A 24,242-nucleotide genomic window follows, 5' to 3' on the forward strand; every position below is an offset into this window, starting at 1 on the left:
CTCTCACCTCATCTGTAAAATGGCATGATGTATACATGGCACCCTGCATGGAAAAAAGTTACATGAAGGGTAGGGAAGGAGGAAACGCAACACCTGGTAGTTCTCAGAGAAAATTGAAAGAATTGCACTGCTAACAGAGTACATAATGGCCAAATTTTTGAAGGCATGATTGTATCGCAGCATCATCATCATTACAATGGCCCTCTTTAAATGCAAGAGGAGAGTGTACACAATGCCAGGGACAGAAGCAGGATTGGAGGTGATATTTTAAACATGGTCATATTGACTTGTATTTTGGAGGAAATGCTTCATTGGCAACCAATGACTGAAGCAGGGCCATGGTTTCAGGCGAGATATGAGGAAGGCCTCAGGGTGGTGAAATTGTAAGCGACCATTTTTCTAAGTCCCCCAAACACTTGTTGAGGGGGATGGGGAGAGAGGGTACACAAGGATTGGCAAGCTGTCAGGAATGAAGCATTGTTGGTTGATGACTTTGATGGCTTACATGCATTGGGGAGGAAGGTGTGCCTTTATGTTGAATAGTGTGAGGTTGAAACACTGAGTCACATCTCCAGTGTTTGCAATGAGGAAATGTGTTGCAGCACACTCACCTTGAATGTTTAAGATGCCTCTAACTCTCCTTCCTTTTGTTTCCTACAGAGGTGCAACTTCGGCATCTGCTGGTACTAGCCCCAAGGACCCGATGTTAACTTCTGTAGAGAAAGAGGATTCCTCAGAGGGTGCAGCATCACATTCTTGCTCCGTATCCAGCACCAGTGCAGATATACACATCTTTGTAGGTATGCACGCCTCAGCCAAAAGGAATACGCTCACTGGCAAAAGCACAGAATGTCGCAGGAACAGCTGCCAGCGAATGAGAATGAGCAGGCCTCTAGAAGGCAATCTAGATGCTAAGCTCCAGTCTAATGATGAGCCTCCAGAGTGCAGGATGAGGTGTGTGGAGATGTGGCAGAGATACCACAGGGATTGTGAATACTGCCATGGACTTTGGAGGAATCCATCCTGACCATCTGTTGCAACCTCATTGCTTCATCAATGACCATAAAAACATGGCTTCCTCTGTTGACAAAAGACTGCCATGAAGGGCCAATGCGATAGTGGTTATGCATTCTGACCTGTATTCTATTGACTTGTTTCTGAGTCTGGGCGCTAGGGGATTGAGGGTCTGTCATCATATCCAGCTCCTGGTCCCTCTCAGGAAAGCAAGCAGGGTCAAATGGACCGCGTGGAAGATGAGCAGCAGCTGACGTCATCAGGGGCACCTTGCAGGGTGCTTCTGATGGGAACAGCATCTCCTTTGCCATTGGCATAGATACCTTTGAGTGCCGTGGCAATAGATGGGCTTCCTGTCACTGTGCAGGAGACTCTAACCATGTCAGGGCCCTCATGGCCTCAGGTAACCAGAGGACAGTCACCAAATTCATCATGAACAAGGAAGCATAAGAGTTAACTGCCTGTTTCCAGCACAGCTGGCAGTGAGGGGTAGAAGTACACTGCAGCACTCAGAAAAGATTCAAGAAAAACACACATTAGTTACACTTGGGTACATATGGTGCCTCTCTGATTTTTAAGGTTTGCACATGTTCATTACTTTTGTGCAAATAAATGAATGCATTTTCCCCACATAATATCCAGCAGCATCATTCATTGACTGCGTGTGAATGTATGGATAAAGATACAATTTATTTTTTTAAAGGTATTTTATTCCAAACATGTTCAAGATAGTAACACAACCTTAACATCCAACAGAGCATACAGTTTGTACATTTTTCCCCATTTACTCCCTCCCTCGCAATAAACAGCTCCTCAAATAAAGCCATGAACGATCTCCACCATACCTCAAAGCCCTCCTCCACCCCCAGGGCAAATTTGATTTTCTCCAACCTAAGAAATACGTACAAGTCTCCCAACCACGCCGTGACCCCTGTGGCATAGCCAAGCTCCAATTCAAAAGTATCTCGCTGGACAATCAGAGAGGTGAAAGCCAGCAAGGTGGCGCAGTGGTTAGCATTGCTACCTCACGGCGCCGAGGTCCCAGGTTTGATCCTGGCGCTGGGTCACTGTCCGTGTGGAGTTTGCACATTCTCCTAGTGTTTGCGTGGGTTTTGCCCCCACAACCCAAAGATGTGCAGGGTAGGTGGATTGGCCACGCTAAATTGCCCCTTAATTGGAGAAAATTAATTGGACACTCTAAATTTATTTTTTAAAAAGAGAGGTGAAAGCCACAACTTCTGCCCCCTTCCCCTCTAGCAGCTCTGGCTGTCCTCCGACAGCCCAAAGATCACCACCGGCTTCATCTTAAACCATACAATCCTCGATCGGATCCTAAACAGTGCCTCCCAAATGTTCTCCAATTTCTCACACCCCCAAAACATATGGGCATGGTTCGCTGGCCCCCTCCCACACCTCTCCACTACCTCAGGGTAAAGCCCACTCATCTGGGCCCGACTCATGTAGACCCCATGCATCACCTTAAATTGTGTAAGACTCATCATTGCACAGGAGGAGGTTGCGTTCACTCGGCACATTACTTCGCACCAAAACCCCCATCCTATCTCCCTCCCCAACTCCTTCTCCCACTACCACTTGATCCTTTTCACTAAGGCGGTGCCCTTTTCTCCCAACCACCCATATATGTCCCCAAATCTACCATCCCCGTTCATCCGAAAGCAACATTTTCTCCAAAGGCACATATTCTGGTACCTGAGGGAATGAGGGCAGCCCTTTGCATGTAAAGTCGCACACCTGCCAGTATCTGAACTCACTTCCCCTTGGTAGCTCAAACTTCTCCCTTCCTCTAACCCAGCAAACTTGCCCTCCACAAACATGTCTCTGACTCCCACTAGCTCTTTCTCCCTCCATCTCCTATACAAACCAAAGGATACAATTGATACTATCGTTTAACACTGCTGCCTCACAGCACCAGGGTCCCGGGTTCAATTCTGACCTTGGGTGACTGTCTGTGTGGACAGTAAGAAGTCTTACAACACCAGGTTAAAGTCCAACAGGTTTGTTTCGATGTCACTAGCTTTCGGAGCGCTGCTCCTTCCTCAGGTGAATGAAAGGCATGTTCCAGAAACATATATATAGACAGATTCAAAGATGCCAGACAATGCTTGGAATGCGAGCATTAGCAGGTGATTAAATCTTTACAGATCGTGGGCAGCACGGTAGCACAAGTGATTAGCACTGTGGCTTCACAGCGCCAGGGTCCCAGGTTCGATTCCCCGCTGGGTCACTGTCTGTGCGGAGTTTGCACGTTCTCCCCGTGTCCGCGTGGGTTTCCTCCGGGTGCTCCGGTTTCCTCCCACAGTCCAAAGACGTGCAGGTTAGGTGGATTGGCCATGCTAAATTACCCGTAGTGTCCATAAGGGTTGGGAGGGGTTATTGGGTGGAAGTGAGGGATTAATGTGGGTCGGTGCAGACTCGATGGGCCGAATGGCCTCCTTCTGCACTGTATGTTCTATGTAATCTATGTAATCTATGATCCAGAGATGGGGTAACCCCAGGTTAAAGAGGTGTGAATTGTGTCAAGCCAGGACAGTTGGTAGGATTTTGCAGACCAGATGGTGGGGGATGAATGTAATGCGACATGAATCCCAGGTCCCGGTTGAGGCCGCACTCATGAGTGACTTTAACCTGATGTGCTTCTATTAAAAGTTATTTTTTAAGTCTTATGGATGTTAAAAGGACAGTTTACGGATTACTTAGTGTTGTATTTTTGGGGGTTGTATTTGAATTAATGGTTGCTAAGATGGTCACTGTATGTTTCAAAATGGTTAACTTGAGTTCATAGAATAAACATTGTTTTCCTTTAAAAAATATTTTTCCATTTCTGCTCTACCACACCTGTAGAGTGGGTTGTGTGCTCCCCATACCACAATCTATTAAAAGTTGTGGGTCAGGTGAACTCCATGATACACTTTGGGGTTCTCTAAACCCTAGCCCGTAACAAGCTCAACCTCTTCTTCCTCTGACTCCTCATCAGAAGACCAGTTATCTTCCTTGCCTCCTCCTCTGGAAGGGTCCCCACTCTCTGCATGGCCAGGCTGTACAGCAAACTATAACAATAAGAGGGACTCTGGCTGACACATATTGGAGTAATCCACCTGATCTGTCCAGACATATGAACCTCTTCTTCAACAGACCTGGCCATGGTATGTCTTTCGTTGTAACAGTGCATAGCTTCCATCCTAGCGCTTTGAACTGGAGTCATCAGCTACAACTTCAGGGTGTAACCTTTGTCTCCGAGCTACCATCCATCCAATATCAGACTCGTAAACATCCCTGGCACTTGGAAGTGTCTGAGGATGCATGAGTTCATAGAATTTACAGTGCAGAAGGAGGCCATTCGGCCCATCGAGTCTGCACCGGCTCTTGGAAAGAGCACCCTACCCAAGGTCAGCACCTCCACCCTATCCCCAGAACCCAGCAACCCCACCCAACACTAAGGGCAATTTTGGACACTAAGGGCAATTTATCATGGCCAATCCACCTAACCTGCACATCTTTGGACTGTGGGAGGAAACCGGAGCACCCGGAGGAAACCCACGCACACAGGGAGGATGTGCAGACTCCGCACAGACAGTGACCCAAGCCGGAATCGAACCTGGGACTCTGGAGCTGTGAAGCAATTATGCTATCCACAATGCTACCGTGCTGCCAGGTGCCTTGCACACACCTACATGTCTTGCTGTTTGTGGTCACACACACTCTGCACATTTAGGGAGTGGTCTCCCTTTCAGTTTATAAAAACTCCTGACTGCTCTGCTGGTGTCTCGATGGCTACATGGGTACAATCAATTACCTCTTACGTTAGTAGGAAGCCAGCCGTGGCTGCAAAGCGTAATGCTCTTTCCAATTGACTGCTGCTGTCTGTAGTGAAATAAATATACCGATGGGCACACCTAAACATCGCATCTGTGAATACATCTATGCAGTGATGTCTTGCATGTCGGGTCGTCCCATTCAGGTTTTCATAGGAGAGCTTAAAATGACCCAGTGGTGAAGACGTTCAATGCAGCTATCACTTTTCATGCCAAAGCATCAGGTAGCCAACCACACAACTGGAGGCTCTCTACGGGACAAGCATCTCATATGGGGATGTGCAGTCTCTTATGAAAGTGAAGTCACTCCATCATCTGAAGATACAACATTTGTCTGCTGTAAACGTGATAGACAGACCTTCGCCTATGGCTGGATGCCTGCTGATTTTTTAAAAATTGATTTACGGGATGTGGGCATCGCTGGTTAGGACAGCATTTATTGCCCATCCCTAGTTTCCCTTCAGAAGGGGTGGTGAGTTGCCTTCTTGAACCGCTGCAGTCCTTGAGGTGTAGGTACACCCAATGTGCTGTTAGGGAAGGAATTCCAGGATGTTGCCCCAGCGATAGTGAAGGAACGGCAATATATTTCCACCTCAGGGTGGTGAGTGACTTGGAGGGGAACCTCCAGGTGCTGGGGTTCCCAGGTATCTGCTGCTTTTCTCCTTCTAGATGGTAGTGGTCATAGGTTTGGAAGGTGCTGTCTAACAAACCTTGGTGAGTTACTGCAATGCATGTTGTAGATGGTACACGCGGCTGCCACTGTTCATTGGTGGTGGAGGGTTTGAATGTTTGTGGAAGGGAGAAGCAATCAAGCGGGCTGCTTTGTCCTGGATGGTGTGGAGCTTCTTGAGTGTTGTTGGAGCTGCACTCATCCAGGCAAGGGAAGAGTACTCTATTACACTCCTGATTTGTGCCTTGTAGATGGTGGACAGGCTTTGGGGGGTTCAGGAGGTGAGTTACTCTCCATAACATTCCTAGCTTTTGACCTGATCTGGTAGCCACAGTATTACCATGGCTAGTCCAGTTCAGTTTCTGATCAAGGGTAACCCCCAAGATGTTGACAGCGGGCGAATTCAATGATGGTTATGCCATTGAATGTCAGGGGGTGATAGTTAGATTCTCTCTTGTAGGAGATGGTCATTGACTGGCATTTGTGTGGCGCAAATGTAACTCGCCATTTGTCGGCCCAGGACTGGATATTGTTCAGGTCTTGCTGCATTTCGACATGGATTGCTTCATTATCTGATGAGTCGCGAATGATGCTGAACATTGTGCAATCATCCGCAATCATCCCTTCTGACCTTATGATGGAAGGCAGGTCATTGATGAAGCAGCTGAGGATGGTTGGGCCTAGGACAACCATCCCTGAGGAACTCTTGCAGTGATGTCCTGGAGCTGAGATTATTGACCTTCAACCACCACATCCATCTTCCTTTGTGCCAGGTATGATTCCAACCAGGAGAGTTTTCCCCCTGATTCCGATTGACTCCAGTTGAGCTCTGGCTCCTTGATGCCATACTCGGTCCAATGCTCCCTTGATGTCAAGGACAATCACTCACCTCACCTCTGGCATTCAGTTCTTTTGTCCATGTTTGAACCACAGCTGTAATGAGGTCAGGAGCTGTGTGCTACTGGCGGAACCAAACTGAGCATCTGTGAGCACGTTATTGCCGAGTAAGTGTTGCTTGACAGCACTGTTGATGACTCCTACCATTACTTTACTGATGATGGAGAGTAGACTGATAGGACTGCAATTGGCTGGGTTGGATTTGTCCTGATTCTTGTGTACCGGACACACCTAGGCAATTTTCCACATTGCCGGGTAGATGCCAGTTTTGTAGCTGTGGAACAGCTTGGCTAGGAGTGCGGCAAGTTCTGGAGGAGAAGTCTTCAGCACTATTGCCGGAATATTGTCAGGGCCCATAGCCTTTGCATTATCCAGTGCCTTCAGCCCTTTTTTGATATCACGTGGAGTGAATCGTATTGGCTGAAGACTGACATCTGTGAAACTCCAGAGGAGACTGAGATAGATCATCCACTCCGCACTTCTGGCTGAAGATTGTTGCGAACGCCTCAGCCTTGCCTTTTGCACATAAGTGCTGGGCTCTTCCAGCATTGAGGATGTGGAGATTTGTGAAGACTCATCCTCAGTGAGTTCATTTAATTGTCCACCATCATTCACGGCTGGATCCAGCAGGACTACAGAGCTTAGATCTGATGCGTTGATCTAAGTGCAATCACTTAGTTCTGTCTATTACTTGTTGCTTATGCTGTTTGGCACATAAGTAGTCCTGTGTTGTAGCTTCACCAGGTTGACACCTCATTTTCCGGAATGCCTGAGGTTGGTCCTGGCATGCTCTCCTGCACTCTTCATTGAACCAGAGTTGATCCCCTGGCTTGGTGGTAATGGTAGAGTGGGGGATATGCCAGACCATGAGGTTGCAGATTGTGATTGAATACAATTCAGCTGCTGCTGATGGCTCACAGCGCCTCATGGATGCCCAATCTTGAATTGCCAGATCTGTTCGAAGTCTAACACATTTAGCATGGTGGTAGTGCCACACAACACGATGGATGGTATCCTCAATGTGAAGACAGGACTTTGTCTCCACAAGGGCTGTATGGTGGTCACTTCTACCGACGCTCTCATGGACAGAGGCAACAGGCAGATTGGTGAGGATGAGGTCAAGTATGTTTTTCCTCTTGTTTGTTTCCTCACCACCTGCTGCAGTACCAGTCTAGCCAACTCAGTCTGTGGTGATACTACCAAGCCACTCTTGGTGATGGACATTGAAGTCCCCCACCCATAGCATATTCTGTGTCCTTGGTAGCCTCAATGCTTCCTCCATGTGATGTTCAGCATGGAAGGGTACTGATTCATCAGTTGATGGTGGCCGGTCAGTGTTAATCGGCAGGGGATTCCTTGCCCATGTTTAACCTGAAGCCATGAGGCTTCATGGGGTCCAGAGTCGATGTTGAGAACTCCCAGGGCAACTCCCTCCCGACTGTATGCCACTGTGCCCTCGTCACCTCTTTTGGGTCTGTCCTGCCAGTAAGATATGACATACCCAGGAATGGTGATAGTGGCGTCAGGGACATTGTTTGTAAGGTATGATTCTGTGATATGACTATGTCAGGCTGTTGCTCAACTCATCTGCTGCCTCCTCTCTGAAGCCCTTCGCTCCACAGCAGCTTGCCCGCCTTCCTGCACCTCATGTTGATCCAGGCCCTGGCCACCTGGCTTCCTCATTCTCCTTCTCCTCCACACCTTCTCACTGGAGGACGTACCTCCCACAGAATATACAATACCCATAGGCCACATTGTTTCTCACCACAATTGGTGCAGTGCTCAAAGATGACAGGAGCATAAGTTTTTTACACTTCCCTGAAGGATAGCCATGATTATGATGAAAGGTTTATGAAAAGCAAAGATTTCTGAAAAAAATAGCTGTCAGCAGCCTCTTCTGCTAAAGCCAGGCCGAGAGGTGTATTGATTTGCAATATCCTCCCCACCATCAACCAGAGCTGTTTTAGGAACCTTGGCAGGTCAATAGCTAAGTGATGAAGGATGGTCCCATTGACGTGACTCATTTGATCCTTCAGTTTTCTCACCTAGCATCTAGATATCCTTCACTGTAATGTGGCTGAGATGCCAACTGTGATGTAATGTCAACAACCTGGAACTTTGCTTCCCTCTTCATAGATGTTACCTGACCTGTTGAGTATTTGCAGCATTTTCTGTTTTTTAATCCAGACCATGAGGAAGCCCCAGCAGGTTTCTTAAAGAGTGCTGGATTTATTAGTCAGTTTACAAATATAGATAGATGGGGGGTGTAGATGTCAGCCTTGCAAGATTCATAATGGAAGTTACTCATTTAAGGCTAATTCACATTAATTATATTTTCCTCCATTTGAATCATTTTAAGTCTATGTTAGTATTTCCCTTTACAAGTTGTTAATGTATTTATATATGTTCAAATGTAGAACGGAAGCAATGGAGTAAACTTGTGCTGTGTGACATTGGTACACAAATACATTAATAAAAACTTTCTCTGCTGATTACATTAATAAAGGATTAACCTGTTTTTTTAAATGTGTAAAAAACTTTGATAAATTGATAGACCACAATTTTCTTTTTTATTCGTTCATGGGATGTGGCTGTTGTTGGCAAAGCCAGCAAATTTTGCTCATCCCTATATACCCTTAAAAAGGCTTCTTGAACTGCTACAATCCTTGTGGTCGAGATATATCCAGTGTTGTTAGGTAGAGTTGAAGGATTTTAACTCAAGCCCGATGAGGAAATTGAGATATATATCCAAATGAGGATGGTGTGTGTGCTGGAGGGAAAATTGAAGGTGGTGGTATTCCCTGCACCTATTGACCTTGTTCCTCTAGGCAGTAGAGGTCACAGGTTTGAATGTTACATGGATATGTTAACACTTTCTTACACTGATAGTGCAGTGTGATTTCGTTTGGTGAGTGTCCACTCCACCAGAATTGAACACTGAAAATAACTCACGCCAGGGCAGCACGATGGTGCAGTGGTTAGCACTGCTGTATCACGGCACCGAGGTCCCAGGTTCTGGGTCACTGTCCATGTGGAGTTTGCACATTCTCCTCGTGTTTGCGTGTTTTTCACCCCTACAACCCAAAGATGTGCAGTGTTGGCCACACTAAATTGCCCCTTAATTGGAAAAAATGAATTAGGTAGTCTAAATCTTTTTTTAAAAATATTTTTGATGATGTCATCAACACATCTTATCTTAAATATCACTTTTCATTCACTATCATGGACATCTTGTGTTATTAACCAAATAAGTATAAATTTAGTAGTAAATGCTGCTTGTTCCCATTAACCAAATAATCAGGTATAAGTCTGGAAAGTATGATACATCCAGATTACAATTTCCACTTATTTAAAAGTCAAGACAGGTGTCTTCACTATGACTGGTGCCATCATTTAAATAAAAACGGAAAAAGCTGGAACTAAACACCATCTGTAAAGCTTTGGGATTTGAAGGGAGAATCTTGCCAGACATACTATTTACACAAGCTACAAAACTGCATCAAATACATCAAGCTCAATGAAACGGTGTTCATTTAACTTTTCCATTACAAGTGAACAAGACTTGTGCAACTGATATACTCCTTACTGTTGCGGGCTGGTTTATCTCAATTGGCTGGACAGTTGGTTCATGTTGCACAGTGAGATCAACAGCATCGGCTCAATTCCTGTACTGGCTGAGGTTATTCATGAAGGCCTTGCCTTCTCAACTTTGCCCCTCGCCTGAGGTGTGGTGACCTTCAGATTAAAACACCACCAGTCAGCTCTCCCCCTCTAAGGGGGAAGCCGCCTATGGTCATCTAGGACTATGGGTACTTTGCTTTTACATTTTACTGTGTGTTTCTGGAAAATGAATACAAAGTGAGTAATTGATTATTCACTTAACTTGCAAATACCTAATTTAATGTATTTGTTATTTTTAAAATTTAGATTCCCCAATTCATTTTTCCCCATTAAGGGGCAATGTAGCATGGCCAATCCACCTACCCTGCACATCTTTGAGTTGTGGGGGCGAAACCCATGCAAACACGGGGAGAATGTGCAAACGCCACACAGTGACCCAGAGCTGGGGAATGTATTTGTTATTTGATATTTTATATTGTTTGCCCTTGAATCTAACCATGTACTTTAAATAGGAAGCTATAGCCACCCCAACTTTCTAAGGCAATAGGTCTTAGCATGTAACACTGTTGTTATTGCTTTCTTAAATACAAATATGAAATATATTGTATAATTTTTACTTGTTGGATTTCTTTAATGTTTACTCAATTAACTTAACAATTACTAGAAAAAAACTACTAAAAATATGGATACACAAGAGCACCAGCAGTAACTTCAGTATGTCCCAGAATGCTGCAATTACCTTCAATGTTCATGGATTCTTTTTGTTTCTGGTGATCCAGAAGTCGCTACCTTGCTGGTGTTTGACGCTGTTTCTGTTATCAGCCATGAAGCTTTCCATTTCAACAATTGAATTCCTAGTCAATGTTTAATCATCTAAACCATCTGAACACGTCCATTGAACCAAAGCAGTCTTTGGTCTCAAAGGTCATTATTGTTCAATGACGAAAAAGAAAATGACTAGTTGGCAAGTTACTTTACGAATTGCAAGCCCAAATAGATCTGTTGACATACAGAGTAGATGTTTCCAAAGAATCTACATGTGAGTTAAGACAGATAACGATTCCATGATTATACAGTGAAGGTAATTTAGGATAATTCTTACTCTTCCAAATGACCTGTAAATTCACACAATCTACAGCAGATTTGCTACCTATGAACTCACTTCAAAATCAAAAGCATGACATGTATGTAATCTGTTAAATTTGGACAACAACAGCATATGCAGTGATGCCATGATCTACTGATTCTTAAATGTAGATGTATAAATAAATGTATGTGAAAGTTTGCATTAATTCCGTACTAAATGGATACAATCAATACAACAGCAACAACTTGCATTTATATAATGCCTTTAACATAGTAAAGTGGTGCAGGGTGCTTCACAGGAGTTTAATCAGACAAAAGGGAAATTCACACCAGAAAGGAAGGCAGTATTAGGATAGATGAAGAGGCCGGCTTTATGGAATGTCTTCATAGAAGGAAAGGTGGAGAGGTTTAGGGAGGGAATTCCAGAAGTTGGGGCATCACAGGTTGAAGGAAAGGCTGCCAGTAGTGAGACGAAGGATGTGGGGGTTGCACAAGAAGCCAGTTTGAAGGAACAGAGTTCTCGGAGAGCGAAAGGCAATGTTTTCTTTGAAATGCGTTATTATATGAGGACTGTTTTTGCAATGGGCAGTCCCTTTGAATTAAGTGCACAGCCATGCACACCCATAACATATCATGGAACAAGACCTGCATTGTTCCCGCCAGGCTGCTGTATGGCTGTACACAATTACAGCTTAGCAGGGACATTGGGTGGAGGAGGCTGCAGAGATAGGGAGAGATGAGTCTAAGGACCAATTTGAACTCAGGTTTGTGGATTTTAAAATCAAGCTATTCATCAACGAGGAACCAATATAGGTCAGCAGGAACAAGAATGTTGGATGAATGTGATTTGATAAATGCTAATATATGGGTTGCAAAGTTTTGGATAAGCTTCAATTTGTGGAGGATGGCAAGGGGAGGACTACCAGGACAACACTGGAATATTTGATTCTGAAGATAACAAGACTTTGAATGGATTGAGGCAAGGATGGGGACACGATATTACAGAGGTAATCAGTCTTTGTGACGGAGTGGATATAATTTAGAGGCTTATCTCCAGGTCAAATACTAAGATGAACAGTTTGGTTCAACATGAAACAGTGACCAAGGAGGGGATGAAATACAGATCCCTATTTTATCCCTCATGTGGCTTACAATAAATAAGGGAATACCACCACAAGACCCTTGTAAACTTTATTGTCAATTCTATTGAAGCTGAAGGAAACTATGGAGAATGAAAATTCCTCCACAATCTCAGAACCATGCACAATAGGTTCATCTTCAATAATGTCTGAGCCTTGTGACATTTCCCACTTAAAGTCCAGGAGTAATTCTTCTGATACCTGGTTAAAGCAATAATTTCCAGCATTTCTTTATTAATAACAGCAATCAGCTTCATGTGGGATTAATTCTTCATCAATTCATGGCTAGTTGAATTATCCCAGTGTGGAAAGCCATCAAGGCAGAATGAGTTAGGTTTGATTCCTCATCTGCACTAGATTAGTAGATCTTGGAGCACATTAAGCTGTTGCAAAAATCCTTTGCTCTCTTGGTTTAGGAAAGGAGTAACATCTAGGTTCTTCAATATTGATCACTATCGAATGAGTTCTGCTGGAATTACTATTTGGCCCATCAAGTCTGCACCGACCCTTTGGAAGGGTACCATACCTCGGGTCAGGCCCCATCCTATCCCCTTAACCCAGCAACCCCATCTAACCTAATCTTTTGGACACTAAGGGGCAATTGATCATGGCCAATCCACCTAACCTGCACATCCTTGGCCTGTGAGAGGAAACCAGAGCACCGGAAGTAACCCACACAGACAGTGGGAAGAAAGTGCAAACTCAACACAGACAGTCGGTATAAACCCACGACCCTGGAGCTGTGAGGTAGCAGTGATATCCACTGTGCCACCATGCTGCCCCATTTACCTCATTGCTGTTTGTCAGGTAGCTGAAGGATCAATCACCAACAGTAAAATAATAAAGTTGTATTTATATAACAACTTACCACAGTCTCAGACAATTAAAAGGCCCTTCAAAATTGATTAATTATTTTAGAAGTGCGCTCACTTTTCTGCAGCCAAAGTGGCCGGTTTGTGCACAGAATGGTCTCATCTCTCTAAGCAGCAACGTTTCCTGCAATCCAACATTTTGTCAGCACTGCACTACACATCATCTTAGTTTATCTGTTTATTGCCTGGAATTAATCTTGAACCCACAGCTTCCTAACTCATCAGCATGACTGCCACCAACTAAGCCAAACCGAAATTCACCAAGAGCAGGAAGATTGGGGGGGGGGGGGGGGGGAACTGATCTTAAACCAGGAGAGGATTTTAAGTTCAAGATTTGGAGGACAGAAGCCAATGCAAGTTAACAACAGTGGAAATAATCAGCAAATTAGTTCAAGATGCAGGCGACTGACTTCTGTATCAGTTGAAATTTGTGGAAGGTGGAGATCATGAGGAGAAATGTTGTCTGGAGCTGACGCAAGTCATGAATGTTGACAGCAATTGGGATTAAGGTAAAGGTGGAGGTGTGTGATGTTGAAAAGCTGCGAAATGCTTTTGGCTATAAAATATAATTTTTCAAATATTTGCTCCTGGTTTTACCTACCAGGAACAATCCATTAAAGTTAATACTTGTAAAACTGTAACCATGCCTGATATATACTCATGTCCCACAGAAGTGTGCAATTGGAAAATTAGCCTTGTGTGCTTTGAAACTGATATTTAAGTCAGCTATTAATAGTCTGCCTCACCCGAGAGAGCATCTAGGAAGAGCGATAAAGTAGCAGGGGTGCGTATTTTGGATTTTGACTGAAATTCATAGTTACAGAATTCCTGCTGAAGGAATTTATGTCTCAAGTATGTCTTCATGTCCAACATGCAGACTACCAGGACGGAAATTAATGTGGGATCTAGAAAAGTGAAGGAGTGAGAGAGCTCAATGTTGTCAATACCCTGTACACCTATAGAAACTGACCATTCAAATGAATTGCAGAGCAGTATGGAATAGATGAGGGGGAGTGGTGGGGCTGGGATGGAGAACTCTGAAGGCGATTGTGGCAGAGAATAAGTCTTTCCGAAAAGCAAATTTCTGCGGATGCTGGAATCTGAAACAAACAGAAAACGCTAAACAATCTCATCAGGTCCGACAGCTTCTGTAGAGAGAAGGGGGCTAACATTTCGAGTCTGGATGACTGTGTCAAATAAGTCTTTGCTGCCGTGCCCGAATAAAGAGACGATTTACACCAAGCTTTGTGAATCCCCGGGGCTGTGAAACGGCATACATGACTACTTCAGAGAATGCAAATCTCGGGAATGGTGGTTATGAGTTTACTAATAGCAGCACCTAGCTATGTGGCCCCGGGCTAAAAAAAATAATCAAGTAATGTCAAAACCACAGCATTCAGTGTTGGGAACACATGTAGGACCAGTGTTTAGGTTAATGATCAAAACAAAAAGGCAATACTTAGTCGAAACAGATTAAATGCACGTGTTTGCTCAGTGCCAATAGTAAGCTCTCTTTACTTAAGATACTCAGCGGGTTGACTTTGTACTCACACTCATCTACGCTGTACTGGTGAATGAAGTTGGCAAAACTGCTGGGACAGCAAGATTCCTGAAACTTGTTGCTGTTGCAAATCTTGCCCATTCTACAAAGCCTAATAAGAAGCATTCCTCCCAGTTAACTGCAGAGATTCCCTGGTCTACACTATTGCCTCTTCAGGTACTGCAGTAATTTGCTTGGCACTCTTATGCCATAAACGTTTTATCAGGATTCATCGGGTTTGCCGAGATATGAAGGTGCCTTGCTTGGTCCTCAAGTCCTGGAGTGGAACGGAACCCAGAGTCTGTGCCTCGGAAATAGGGAGGGTGCCCACCAGCGCCACGAGCACCCCCCCCCCCCCCCCCCCCCGCCCCGACTGTACTTCTAAAATGCTTCATTGGCCCTGAGGCGCTTCCGGCCGTCCTGAAATCGTCAAAGCCGCCACATCAGTGCAAGCCCTTCCATGTCTGGCCTCTGAAGCTGGGAGCATCAGTAGAGTTGGTCAGGATCCTCTCTGCACCAGGTTTGATGCAGCGCAGTTGTTAAGCCGGATCCCTGTACCTCAGCACTCTGTACCAGGGGCGATACACCCAGCCAGGCTGGCTGGAAACCTCCCCGCTCAGCATGACCTTCCGCCCGGACTGCATTAGGCGGTGGGAAAGCTGTCAATAACACCAGTGCACTTTCTCCAAACGTTTGTTCCAAATAATCAGCGGGCGGCACACTGCGGACACTTCGGACTTTACTATAGTCAACTTTAGGTGTCACATGGTACCCTGCACTTCGACTCATCCCGGTGCCCAAGTCCCATTGACTAAACTGATCCCTGGTGGAATGGGCTGGGAGAAGGGGACCAGCACTCGCTGGGCTGGACTGCCTTTGGAAAACGATCGAATGGGGGGGGGGGGGGGGGGGGGGAGGGGGCTATGTAACGGAATCATGTCATTGGTTTAGTGTGAATTACAGCGCCTTTAATAACAAAGGACACAACTGGAGGTTTGGTGTTCGATTCCCCCCCCCCCCCCCCCCTTTAGAAAGTAACTTCCAAAGGAGCTGAACCGAATTGCAAATAATTGATTCTCTCGGCTCCTGACCGAATAGAAGATAAGCGGGTTGCAATGAGTGCTGAAAGTTGGAGTCACGTGCTGCTTTGCCGATATAAAAGTGCTGCTCCAGGTGCCCTGTCCAGCCAGTCAGCGCTAGGAGTGGAAAACCAGCCCGGACTGGTGCAGCGAGTCCAGTGCAGAGCAGCTACGCCGCTGCACGCTCCGCGGGGTCCTCACACAGGAAGCTCAGGGTTGGGAGGGGGAGATGTCCGCTATCCGCTGCCGGCTGCCTTTCCTCGTCATCTTCCTGGAGGGGATTTTACTGGTGCTGATCGCGCTCTTTGTGACTTACGACGAGCACTCGGATGCTGCAGCGCACAGCAACCAGACAGACCACAAGCACAACCAGCTCTATGCAATCTTCCCGGTCTTCCAGGACGTGCAGGTGATGATCTTCGTGGGCTTTGGGCTCCTCATGGGCTTCCTCAAGAAGTACGGTTACGGGGGCATCGCCTTCAACTTTATGATCGCCGTGTTCTCCGTGCAGTGGGCTCTGCTGGTGCAGGGCTGGTTCTACCACTTCCACCACGGCAGGATCCACATCGGCGTTTACAACCTGCTGACCGCCGAGACAGCCTGCGCCACCGTCATGATCTCCTTCGGAGCCGTGCTGGGGAAGACGAGCCCAGTGCAGATCCTCATCCTGTCCCTGCTGGAAGTGCCCATATTCACTGCCACCGAGTGGATTATCATGGAGCTCCTAAAAATCAAGGACGTCGGGGGGTCCATCACCATCCACCTATTTGCTTGTTACTTTGGACTGAGTGTGACCACGGTGCTGTACAGACCGGGGCTGAAAGGTGGGCACAAGGACGAGGGGGCTGACTATAACTCGGACAAGCTGGCCATGCTCGGCACCTTGTTGCTCTGGGTCTTCTGGCCAAGTTTCAACTCTGTCTTCGCCTCGAGTGGCCACGGCCAGCACAGGGCTGTGCTCCACACCTACATCGGCCTCAGCTCCTGCACCCTCACCACGTTCGCCGTGTCCAGCCTGCTGGACAAGCGGGGCAAGATCAACATCGCCCACATCCAGAACGCTGCCCTGGCCGGCGGCGTGGCGGTGGGCTCGGCCGCGGACATGATGGTCACCCCGGCCGGGGCATTCACCTTGGGCTGCATCGCCTCGGTGCTCTGCACGGTGGGATTTAAGTACTTGACTCCCTTCCTGGCTAAAAAACTCAAGATCCAAGACGTGTGCGGCATCAATAACCTGCACGGGATTCCCGGCTTTGTGGGGGCAATCGCCGGCATAGCCACAATTCTATTGACAGCCGATGAGAGCTATGGCCACGGCTTGTATGACACCTTCCCCGAGAGGGTCCCCAAGGAAGGGGATGTAAAGTTGGCCGAATTGGCTCGGGTGCTGCCGCAGCTGAAGCCTGGAGGGGGTCGCAGTGCCTGGGACCAGGCTCAGTACCAGGCAGCAGCTATCGGGGTGTGCCTGGGCATTGCTGTCTTAGGCGGGACAGTCACTGGCTTCATACTAAAACTCCCCTTTCTGGCACAACCCAAGGACGAGTATTGTTTCAATGACGACCCTTACTTTGAAGTGCCCGAGGTGGAAGAGAAAGAAGAGTTTGAATTTACCAATAAAAACAACGCGAACAATAACCAGCGACTCAAACTTCCGGTTTGATTTCTAAACTTCATTTATAAAAAAAATTTGTTCTTGGAAGTGCGTACCATCGTGTCTTACACCAGTTTTCAGGACGTGCCGGCAAAATAGAAAAGACACCTTGTGGTTAGCATACTTGATGCTAATTTGTCCAATACTTTACCAGATGTACTTATTAAAGAGAAGCCTTTAACCTGAGTTGAGTTGAAAATTACTGTTTCAGCGAACGCACAACGCCCCATAAACCTCCAAAATCAGGATGTGCCCACTCCTCCAAAACCCAAAAAAAAATCATTCACAGATCCTGCATATTCTATGAACTTTGCAAATAACACATTTACTCGGAATGTGAATCAGAACATATTTCTCACACTTGTTTAAAAAATGATTACTGTATATTTCCTCCTACAACATTCGGCGAATGAGATACAAATGTACAAGTCTGGGGTACCTGCCTTTTGACACACAGTGACATGCTAATCATTAATGTCAGTCTCTGTCTGCCAGCCAGGTCAAGTCTGCACAGATGAGCCATTCAGCCAGTACTTGTGTAAGAGTGAGTTTCTATTTTTCCTTTTTATAAGTCAGTAACTGATTGCTCTTAAACTGCACACTAGAAGAATTTAATGAATTTTTAGACAAGGTAAAATTTAAAGAATTTAATTTACTCTGGTTAAGGTAATGGATAGTTTTAAGAAATTCAAATAAAGTTGTTGAAACACAATGATCAAGAGTGTTCAGTAATTTCCTGCGGTGTAATGTTTCTAGCAACCTTTTTCTTCCCGACTTTTATTCATTCTGTTTCAGATTCCACCTGCCCCCGCCCCCCCCCACAAATCTATCTCTGCCTGTGTTTCCTGCCCCGCCCCCCACTTTCCCCCCTCTTCCTCTCCCAAAGGGTGAAGTTTCATAGGATCCTCCAGAAGTTTCACGACTAAACCATTCTTAATGTGGAAGCTGAAATCATGAAATTTGACAGGTTGTTTAATAGTACGGGGAGGGGGGTGCTCCCATTCACGTCAGACCCTATCATCATCTTGAAGTGAAACCATGCAGTTCATTAAACACTCAGTCTACACGTTTCTGCACCCTTTCACCACTCACCCCTCACCAGTCCCACCCATCAACTACATTTTCTGGCAGGAGACATTGAATAGATAAGCTGCAGCAACTCTACCCTATTTTCTTAGCCAATGGATACTGAGGCCAGGTATAAACCCCCAGTGACACCCCAGCTGATTACAGCAAACACAGCATAAACTGGAATCAAAAATTGTGTCTTTTAATCTTTACAAATCAGGTTTACATTGCATTTGCTGAGAGCAAACCCTCAGTGTATTTCAATCTCTTTTTCATCACCCTCTGTTCACCTTAAAGTCCTGAAGCTTCTACTTACAGCACCTTATTTTTGTGACCTTTACTTCCTCTCTGAAGGTCACCAACAATTGCAGCAAAACAAGTCTAAAGTATAGGTCAGTTCGTTTGCCTACTGATTATGGCTGACCTTTCATTCTTTCCGTCTTTTATTTCTTCAGTTAATGCTGTTTTCCTTCACTGGAGCAATTCTTCTTTGGTCTGCTTCACTGACTTAATTCAAGTCAGTTTCCTTCTTCAACTCTGATCTTTCCTACCTGTCTCAATACTTTGTTATTTGATTACAACTATTTGTCTTTATTATAAATACTGATCTTTCTTGACATTTTCTCCTTTTAGCTTCTGCCTGCCTCCCCATCATTCATTCTAATCTCTATACTTCCCTTGCTTTGATCTTCGATTTTAAGGGTGAATTTTAAGAACTTTAAGGAATTCTGAAGCCTTCAAATTTTCAGTCGTGAGCACTTACCTTTGTCTTAACTTTTCCTTTTCAGGTATGGATTTTTAGATTACAGCTTACACTTTTGTACTAGTTACATTATTCTACACCGCCATGCTCACTTTATCTGCTTCTCTTGCATTTTCCTCTCACAAAGGCAATGCTCACACAAAAGTACAGAAAGTGGCCCTCCTGTTCCTTGTCAACTTAATCACGTTTTATATGGTTGATGAGAGTGTTGAACAGCTATTCACAGAATCACACCCAAGCTCAGTCATGTCCTTTTGAATCATCTATACTCACAAGGTTTCCTGCAGGAACCATTCAGTAGCAACAGGAGCAGGAGCTTGGGCAAATTCTTCACCTTCTTCGCGAAGGAACACTGCATCTAACTGCAGCACTCCCACCTCTGCTCCAGCTGAGAACAGTTCACATAACAAAATCAGGAATTGAAACAGAGACTTTTCTGTTCCATATGGATCGCACCAAATGGTATAAGTGTGCCAGAGAGAGTTAGATATTAAAGCACTGTAGGAGGCTATCATGTGAACATGCCTATATTTGAAGCAGTGCCAGCTTCACATTGGAACTATTTAATCCCATTTCCTTTCTTTTATACTCTGTAATTTTCCTCTTCTTCATAAGTTTATTTAATACCCTTTAGAATGTCAGAATTGATTAGCTTCACTATTCATTGGAGGTAATGCATCCCGCACTCTAATAGCATTTCACACAGGAAATATTCTTATAACTTCTATCCTTCTTCTCATAACCATTGTTACTGACTCATAAATAATAATGTAATATTTCTCCTCAAGATTCTGAATACTTAACCTTCCAACGAATCCAACCTAGATTTTCAGGCCTCATCTTATCTTAATTAATCCACTTTTCCACAGCTCTACGACTCTTTCAATTATAGATCCTTTGAGCAATGGAGCTTTATTGTTTTCTTTCAAGGATGTTTTCTTCCATTAACTTCTATCCAGACTTTTTTTAAAAATCTTCCATTCCAGGCTCCTGTTCCAACAACCGTCTCCCCCCCAAAATGAATTTTCTCTTTTTTGACATTTCTGGGTCAACATTTCATTTCCTGTTGCCTCTACAATCCATTACTCTCCATCAGACTTGCTAACTGCAACTAAAATCTCTTGTTTGCTCATTTTGTGAGCCATATTCTTGCTGTACGTCTGTTGCCAGCTTCAGCCAAAACCAAAATCTCTCCTCCACTCTGGCTTAAGAAAAGTCATCTCATATGAGCTGTTATTATTCACTTTACAAACATGAAGCTCAAGTACAGAAATTAATGTGGTAATGATCTTGGGTTCTCAGTTTAATCAGACCACCATGGCGATACAGTGCCCTTATAGTTTTGCAAAAAGTCAGAGGTGATAGTCTGTATTATATATGAACAGATTCAATTTCACACATTTACAAGGCACAAACATGTATGACATTTTGTTGTTCAGCAAAAATTATATTATGGGCACCATTTTACATGAAACTCAGGTGATATTGTTTTCGTACACATGAAATGAAGAATATTGTACAGAAATGGACCTTGAAATGATTTGTGGCATAGCGGCCCAATTCTATGATTTGTTTAAAATGAAAATATGCATTATACTCAAAGATGTTTAGTGGAAGGTATATGCTATATTTTTGTGCACATTGGAAGTTAAAAGTAATCCTCTCTGGTAGTTAATCCACCAGAATATGTGAATTCAAGTTGTAGCAGCAAGTAATAGCAGTTAACAATGCAACAATGGAATACAGTTGGATCAGGAAAGGAGATAATCCACCAGCCTACTCATTAGTGGGTTGTGTGGTGGCTTCATAGTTTGTACCAAATGTTTTATCCCAGATATGTTTAATCAATATCCAAGTGCAATCCCTGCAATAGATATTATGGGGAGACGGTGGAATAGTGATATTGTCACTGGACTAGTAAACCAGAGACCCAGAGTAATGTCTTGGGGACCCAGGTTCAAATCCTGCCACTGCAGATGGTGAAATTTGAATTCAATAAGAAAGAAATCTGGAATTAAAAGTCTAATGGTGACTATGAAACCATTGTCGATTGGTAAAAACCCATTTTACCGGCTTGGGCCACTGTCTATGTGGAGTCTGCACGTTCTCCCCGTGTCTGCATGGGCTTTCTCTGGGTGCTCCGGTTTCCTCCCACAGTCCAAAGATGTGCAGGTTAGGTGGATTGGTCATGCTAAATTGCCCTTAGTGTCCAAAAACATTAGTTGGGTTACAAGGATAGGGTAGAGGTTTGGGCTTAGGTAGGGTGCTCTTTCCAAGGGCCGGTGCAAACTCGATGTGCCGAATGGTCTCCTGCACTGTAAATTCTATGATTCTATGATTTGGTTCACTAATGTCCTTTAGGAAAGGAAATCTGCCGTCCTTCCTGGTCTGGCCAACATGTGACTCCAAATCCACAACAATGTGGTTGACTCTTAACTGCCCCTTCAAAGGCAATTAGGGATGGGCAATAAATGCTGGCTCAGCCTGCGACGTCCACATCCCATGAACGAATAAAAAATGATAGTCTTCCTTATTATACTTGTCCAGGAGGTATAGTGTTTATCTCACCACATTTTCTCCAACAGTTCTGTAATACTCCTACAATTCACTTGTCAAGTCCCAGTGGTGTAAGCTAGATCTGATTGCACATTTTCTTAATTCATTAAATTTGCGGAGCACATGTATTCCCATTCCTCTTTCAGATGTTCTCCAAGTTATATCAAAAGACATATTTGACTGTCTTTGAAGCAAGCATTTTCATGAGCAAAAATTGTTTAAAAATGGGTGAGGCAAACAATTTTTCCTTTTATTTCTTTCCCTTTGGATCGTTATTAAATTTTTTAAATAGTTGTTGATGTTGATCTATTTAGAGCCAGAGTTTCATCTTCTGGCTTACTATAAATAATTGAAAAGAGATTTAAGCAAATACTAATAATACAACAAGTACTGCAGTAATTATTTGGTAATATGGACATTTTGCAGAAAAAGCCCAGTTAAGATAATTATATTAAGCAATTCCTAATCAATACTCCTATCTGAATGAGTTTACAACAAATGCCAGTGAATATTAAAAAAAACCTCACTATTTGTTCTTAGACTGTTCAGTTTAAATGTCATGACTTTGCACTTCAGATGTTACTCCCCCCACCATGTAAGTAGATCTATGGCCTTCAAAGAAACTATTCTGAAAAACTCAATTTATAAACAAAATTGAACCCAATGGATTGGGGTTGAGAGGATCTCGAAATCCAAACTTTGAAACTGGAATTTCTGTAATTAGTCAGTTTGTCTAGAAACATTCCTACAGTGTTTGCTTGTGATTTGGAAAGTTGATTGCAACATCTGTAAAGGGGCCAAGCTGTAGAAAACACTAGTAATATCTATAATGGAAATGCTAATTACTAATGGTGTCATTCGAGTGCATGGTTTACTCCAAAGTTCAAGGTATTGTACCTTTGGTGAGACTTTCCATAATCAGAGCACATTGTCCTTCGTAGAAACCAGTTCACTTATATTTTCAAATATTTAAGATTTTGCATTGGGATAAATAAACTTAGTAATGAACATTAATTAGATCATAGTATTATAACTATAATTGTAACTAGTTTCTTTTACACTACTTTTAGTGGCATTGTGTTTGTGACCAATGCAAGAAGCACAGTTGTCCTATTTTTCTGCCATCTGCCCCTGCTTTCCTGTCTCTATCCCACAATGGTTTTGTTCAGGTTGACTGAGATGACTACATCTGAGGAAACACTTAAGGAGCATTTTAATAGAGCCCACAATGCTCGTAGTATGTTGAGGTATAAACAATAAATATTGGAGAATTACAGAGATGTAAGAAGGTAGAATGTTTGTTTTGGAGGAAAATTCTGATCACATAGGATAAGTAGTATAAATATGTATATATTTGAAAACCCAGCCCCAATGGGCAGAACCATAGAGGAATCCCATCAGTTTCTTGCTAGTGAGCCATAGCTGAAAGGTCTACAGATCACTAGATTTCTGCACTAAAAAAGAAAGCCAATATTGATTTTGTTCTCCACCATGGAGAATGATGCACCTATAGGGAGTGGTTGGGAACTGTTGGACAAAGAGTCAAACAGTTTTCTTGATGAGGTGAGTTTTATTCCACTGATTCTGCCTCATTTATAAGACTGTGATTGCACTCTAGTTACTGCCTGTTCTCTATCTTCAGTTTTGGTGCAATCTGTTGGAGAGTACTGTCACAAGAAAATGTCAATGCCCCAAAAAACAAAATAGTATATAATCAATGCTGTGTGCAACAGTAATGACAAACAATGGACATGTATCTATAGAAACACATTAATATAAAGATTAAGTTCTATTTTAATCATTGTAAACTTTAAATATTAAAATGGAAAAAATGGTTAAGCATATTAGTGACATAAAAGATACTTCAAGTGAATTGCTGTACTATTCTGCTAAAAAGACTGAGAATCTAAAATAAGCCTTGTTAGAAAGCAGAACAATTTACAATGCCCTCAGCGCAGGATGGGGAAGATAATCAGGAGAATCTGTTCAAACCCAACCAGCAGGTAGTCACCCCACTTATCCCAGTATAGAGATTAGGATCTGTTAGACAACAACATATCACTGCAGTATTGCTTTCAATCTAATAATAATTTGCAATGTTTATAAAGGACAATTTTTTGTTTTGAAATGCCATACAAGGCATGATGGTGAAATGCGCAATATTAAACCTGTTTTGATGGACAAACCAATTCAGCTCAAACAAAGGTGTACCCTAGATTTCACCTGGTGGTGACCAGTGCATTTCCCTAAACAGCATAATCACCAAGTTATGGTGAAATTACAGCAATCTTGCGAATGGTAACATGCCTAAACTTCCTTACAACCATATAACTTACACTGGCACGTAAAGAAGCAACCTAAATTAAGCAAATATCAGTACACAATCAGGGCCTGAGGTACATGCGGAATATGTTCCATGTTCTTTATGAATGAAAATGTTATGTTTGGTGCCA

The 24,242-nt window shown here is 43.8% G+C and overlaps 1 protein-coding gene across 1 annotated transcript; it reads left to right on the forward strand.

Annotated features, from left to right (window-relative positions):
• The first annotated feature begins 15,850 nt into the window (after window positions 1-15,850).
• rh50 (Rh50-like protein) lies at window positions 15,851-18,114 on the forward strand. Its single transcript, XM_072514865.1, has one exon. The coding sequence runs from the start codon at window positions 15,981-15,983 to the stop codon at window positions 17,409-17,411; it is 1,431 nt and encodes a 476-aa protein (XP_072370966.1). The 5' UTR covers window positions 15,851-15,980; the 3' UTR covers window positions 17,412-18,114.
• Window positions 18,115-24,242: the final 6,128 nt, after the last annotated feature.

This window comes from Scyliorhinus torazame, chromosome 8, assembly GCF_047496885.1.
Source record: "Scyliorhinus torazame isolate Kashiwa2021f chromosome 8, sScyTor2.1, whole genome shotgun sequence".
Taxonomy (NCBI): Eukaryota; Metazoa; Chordata; class Chondrichthyes; order Carcharhiniformes; family Scyliorhinidae; genus Scyliorhinus; species Scyliorhinus torazame.

Coding starts and splice junctions, on each gene's coding strand:
- rh50 (XM_072514865.1), top strand. CDS start 15,981: ATGTCCGCTATCCGCTGCCGGCTGCCTTTCCTCGTCATCTTCCTGGAG.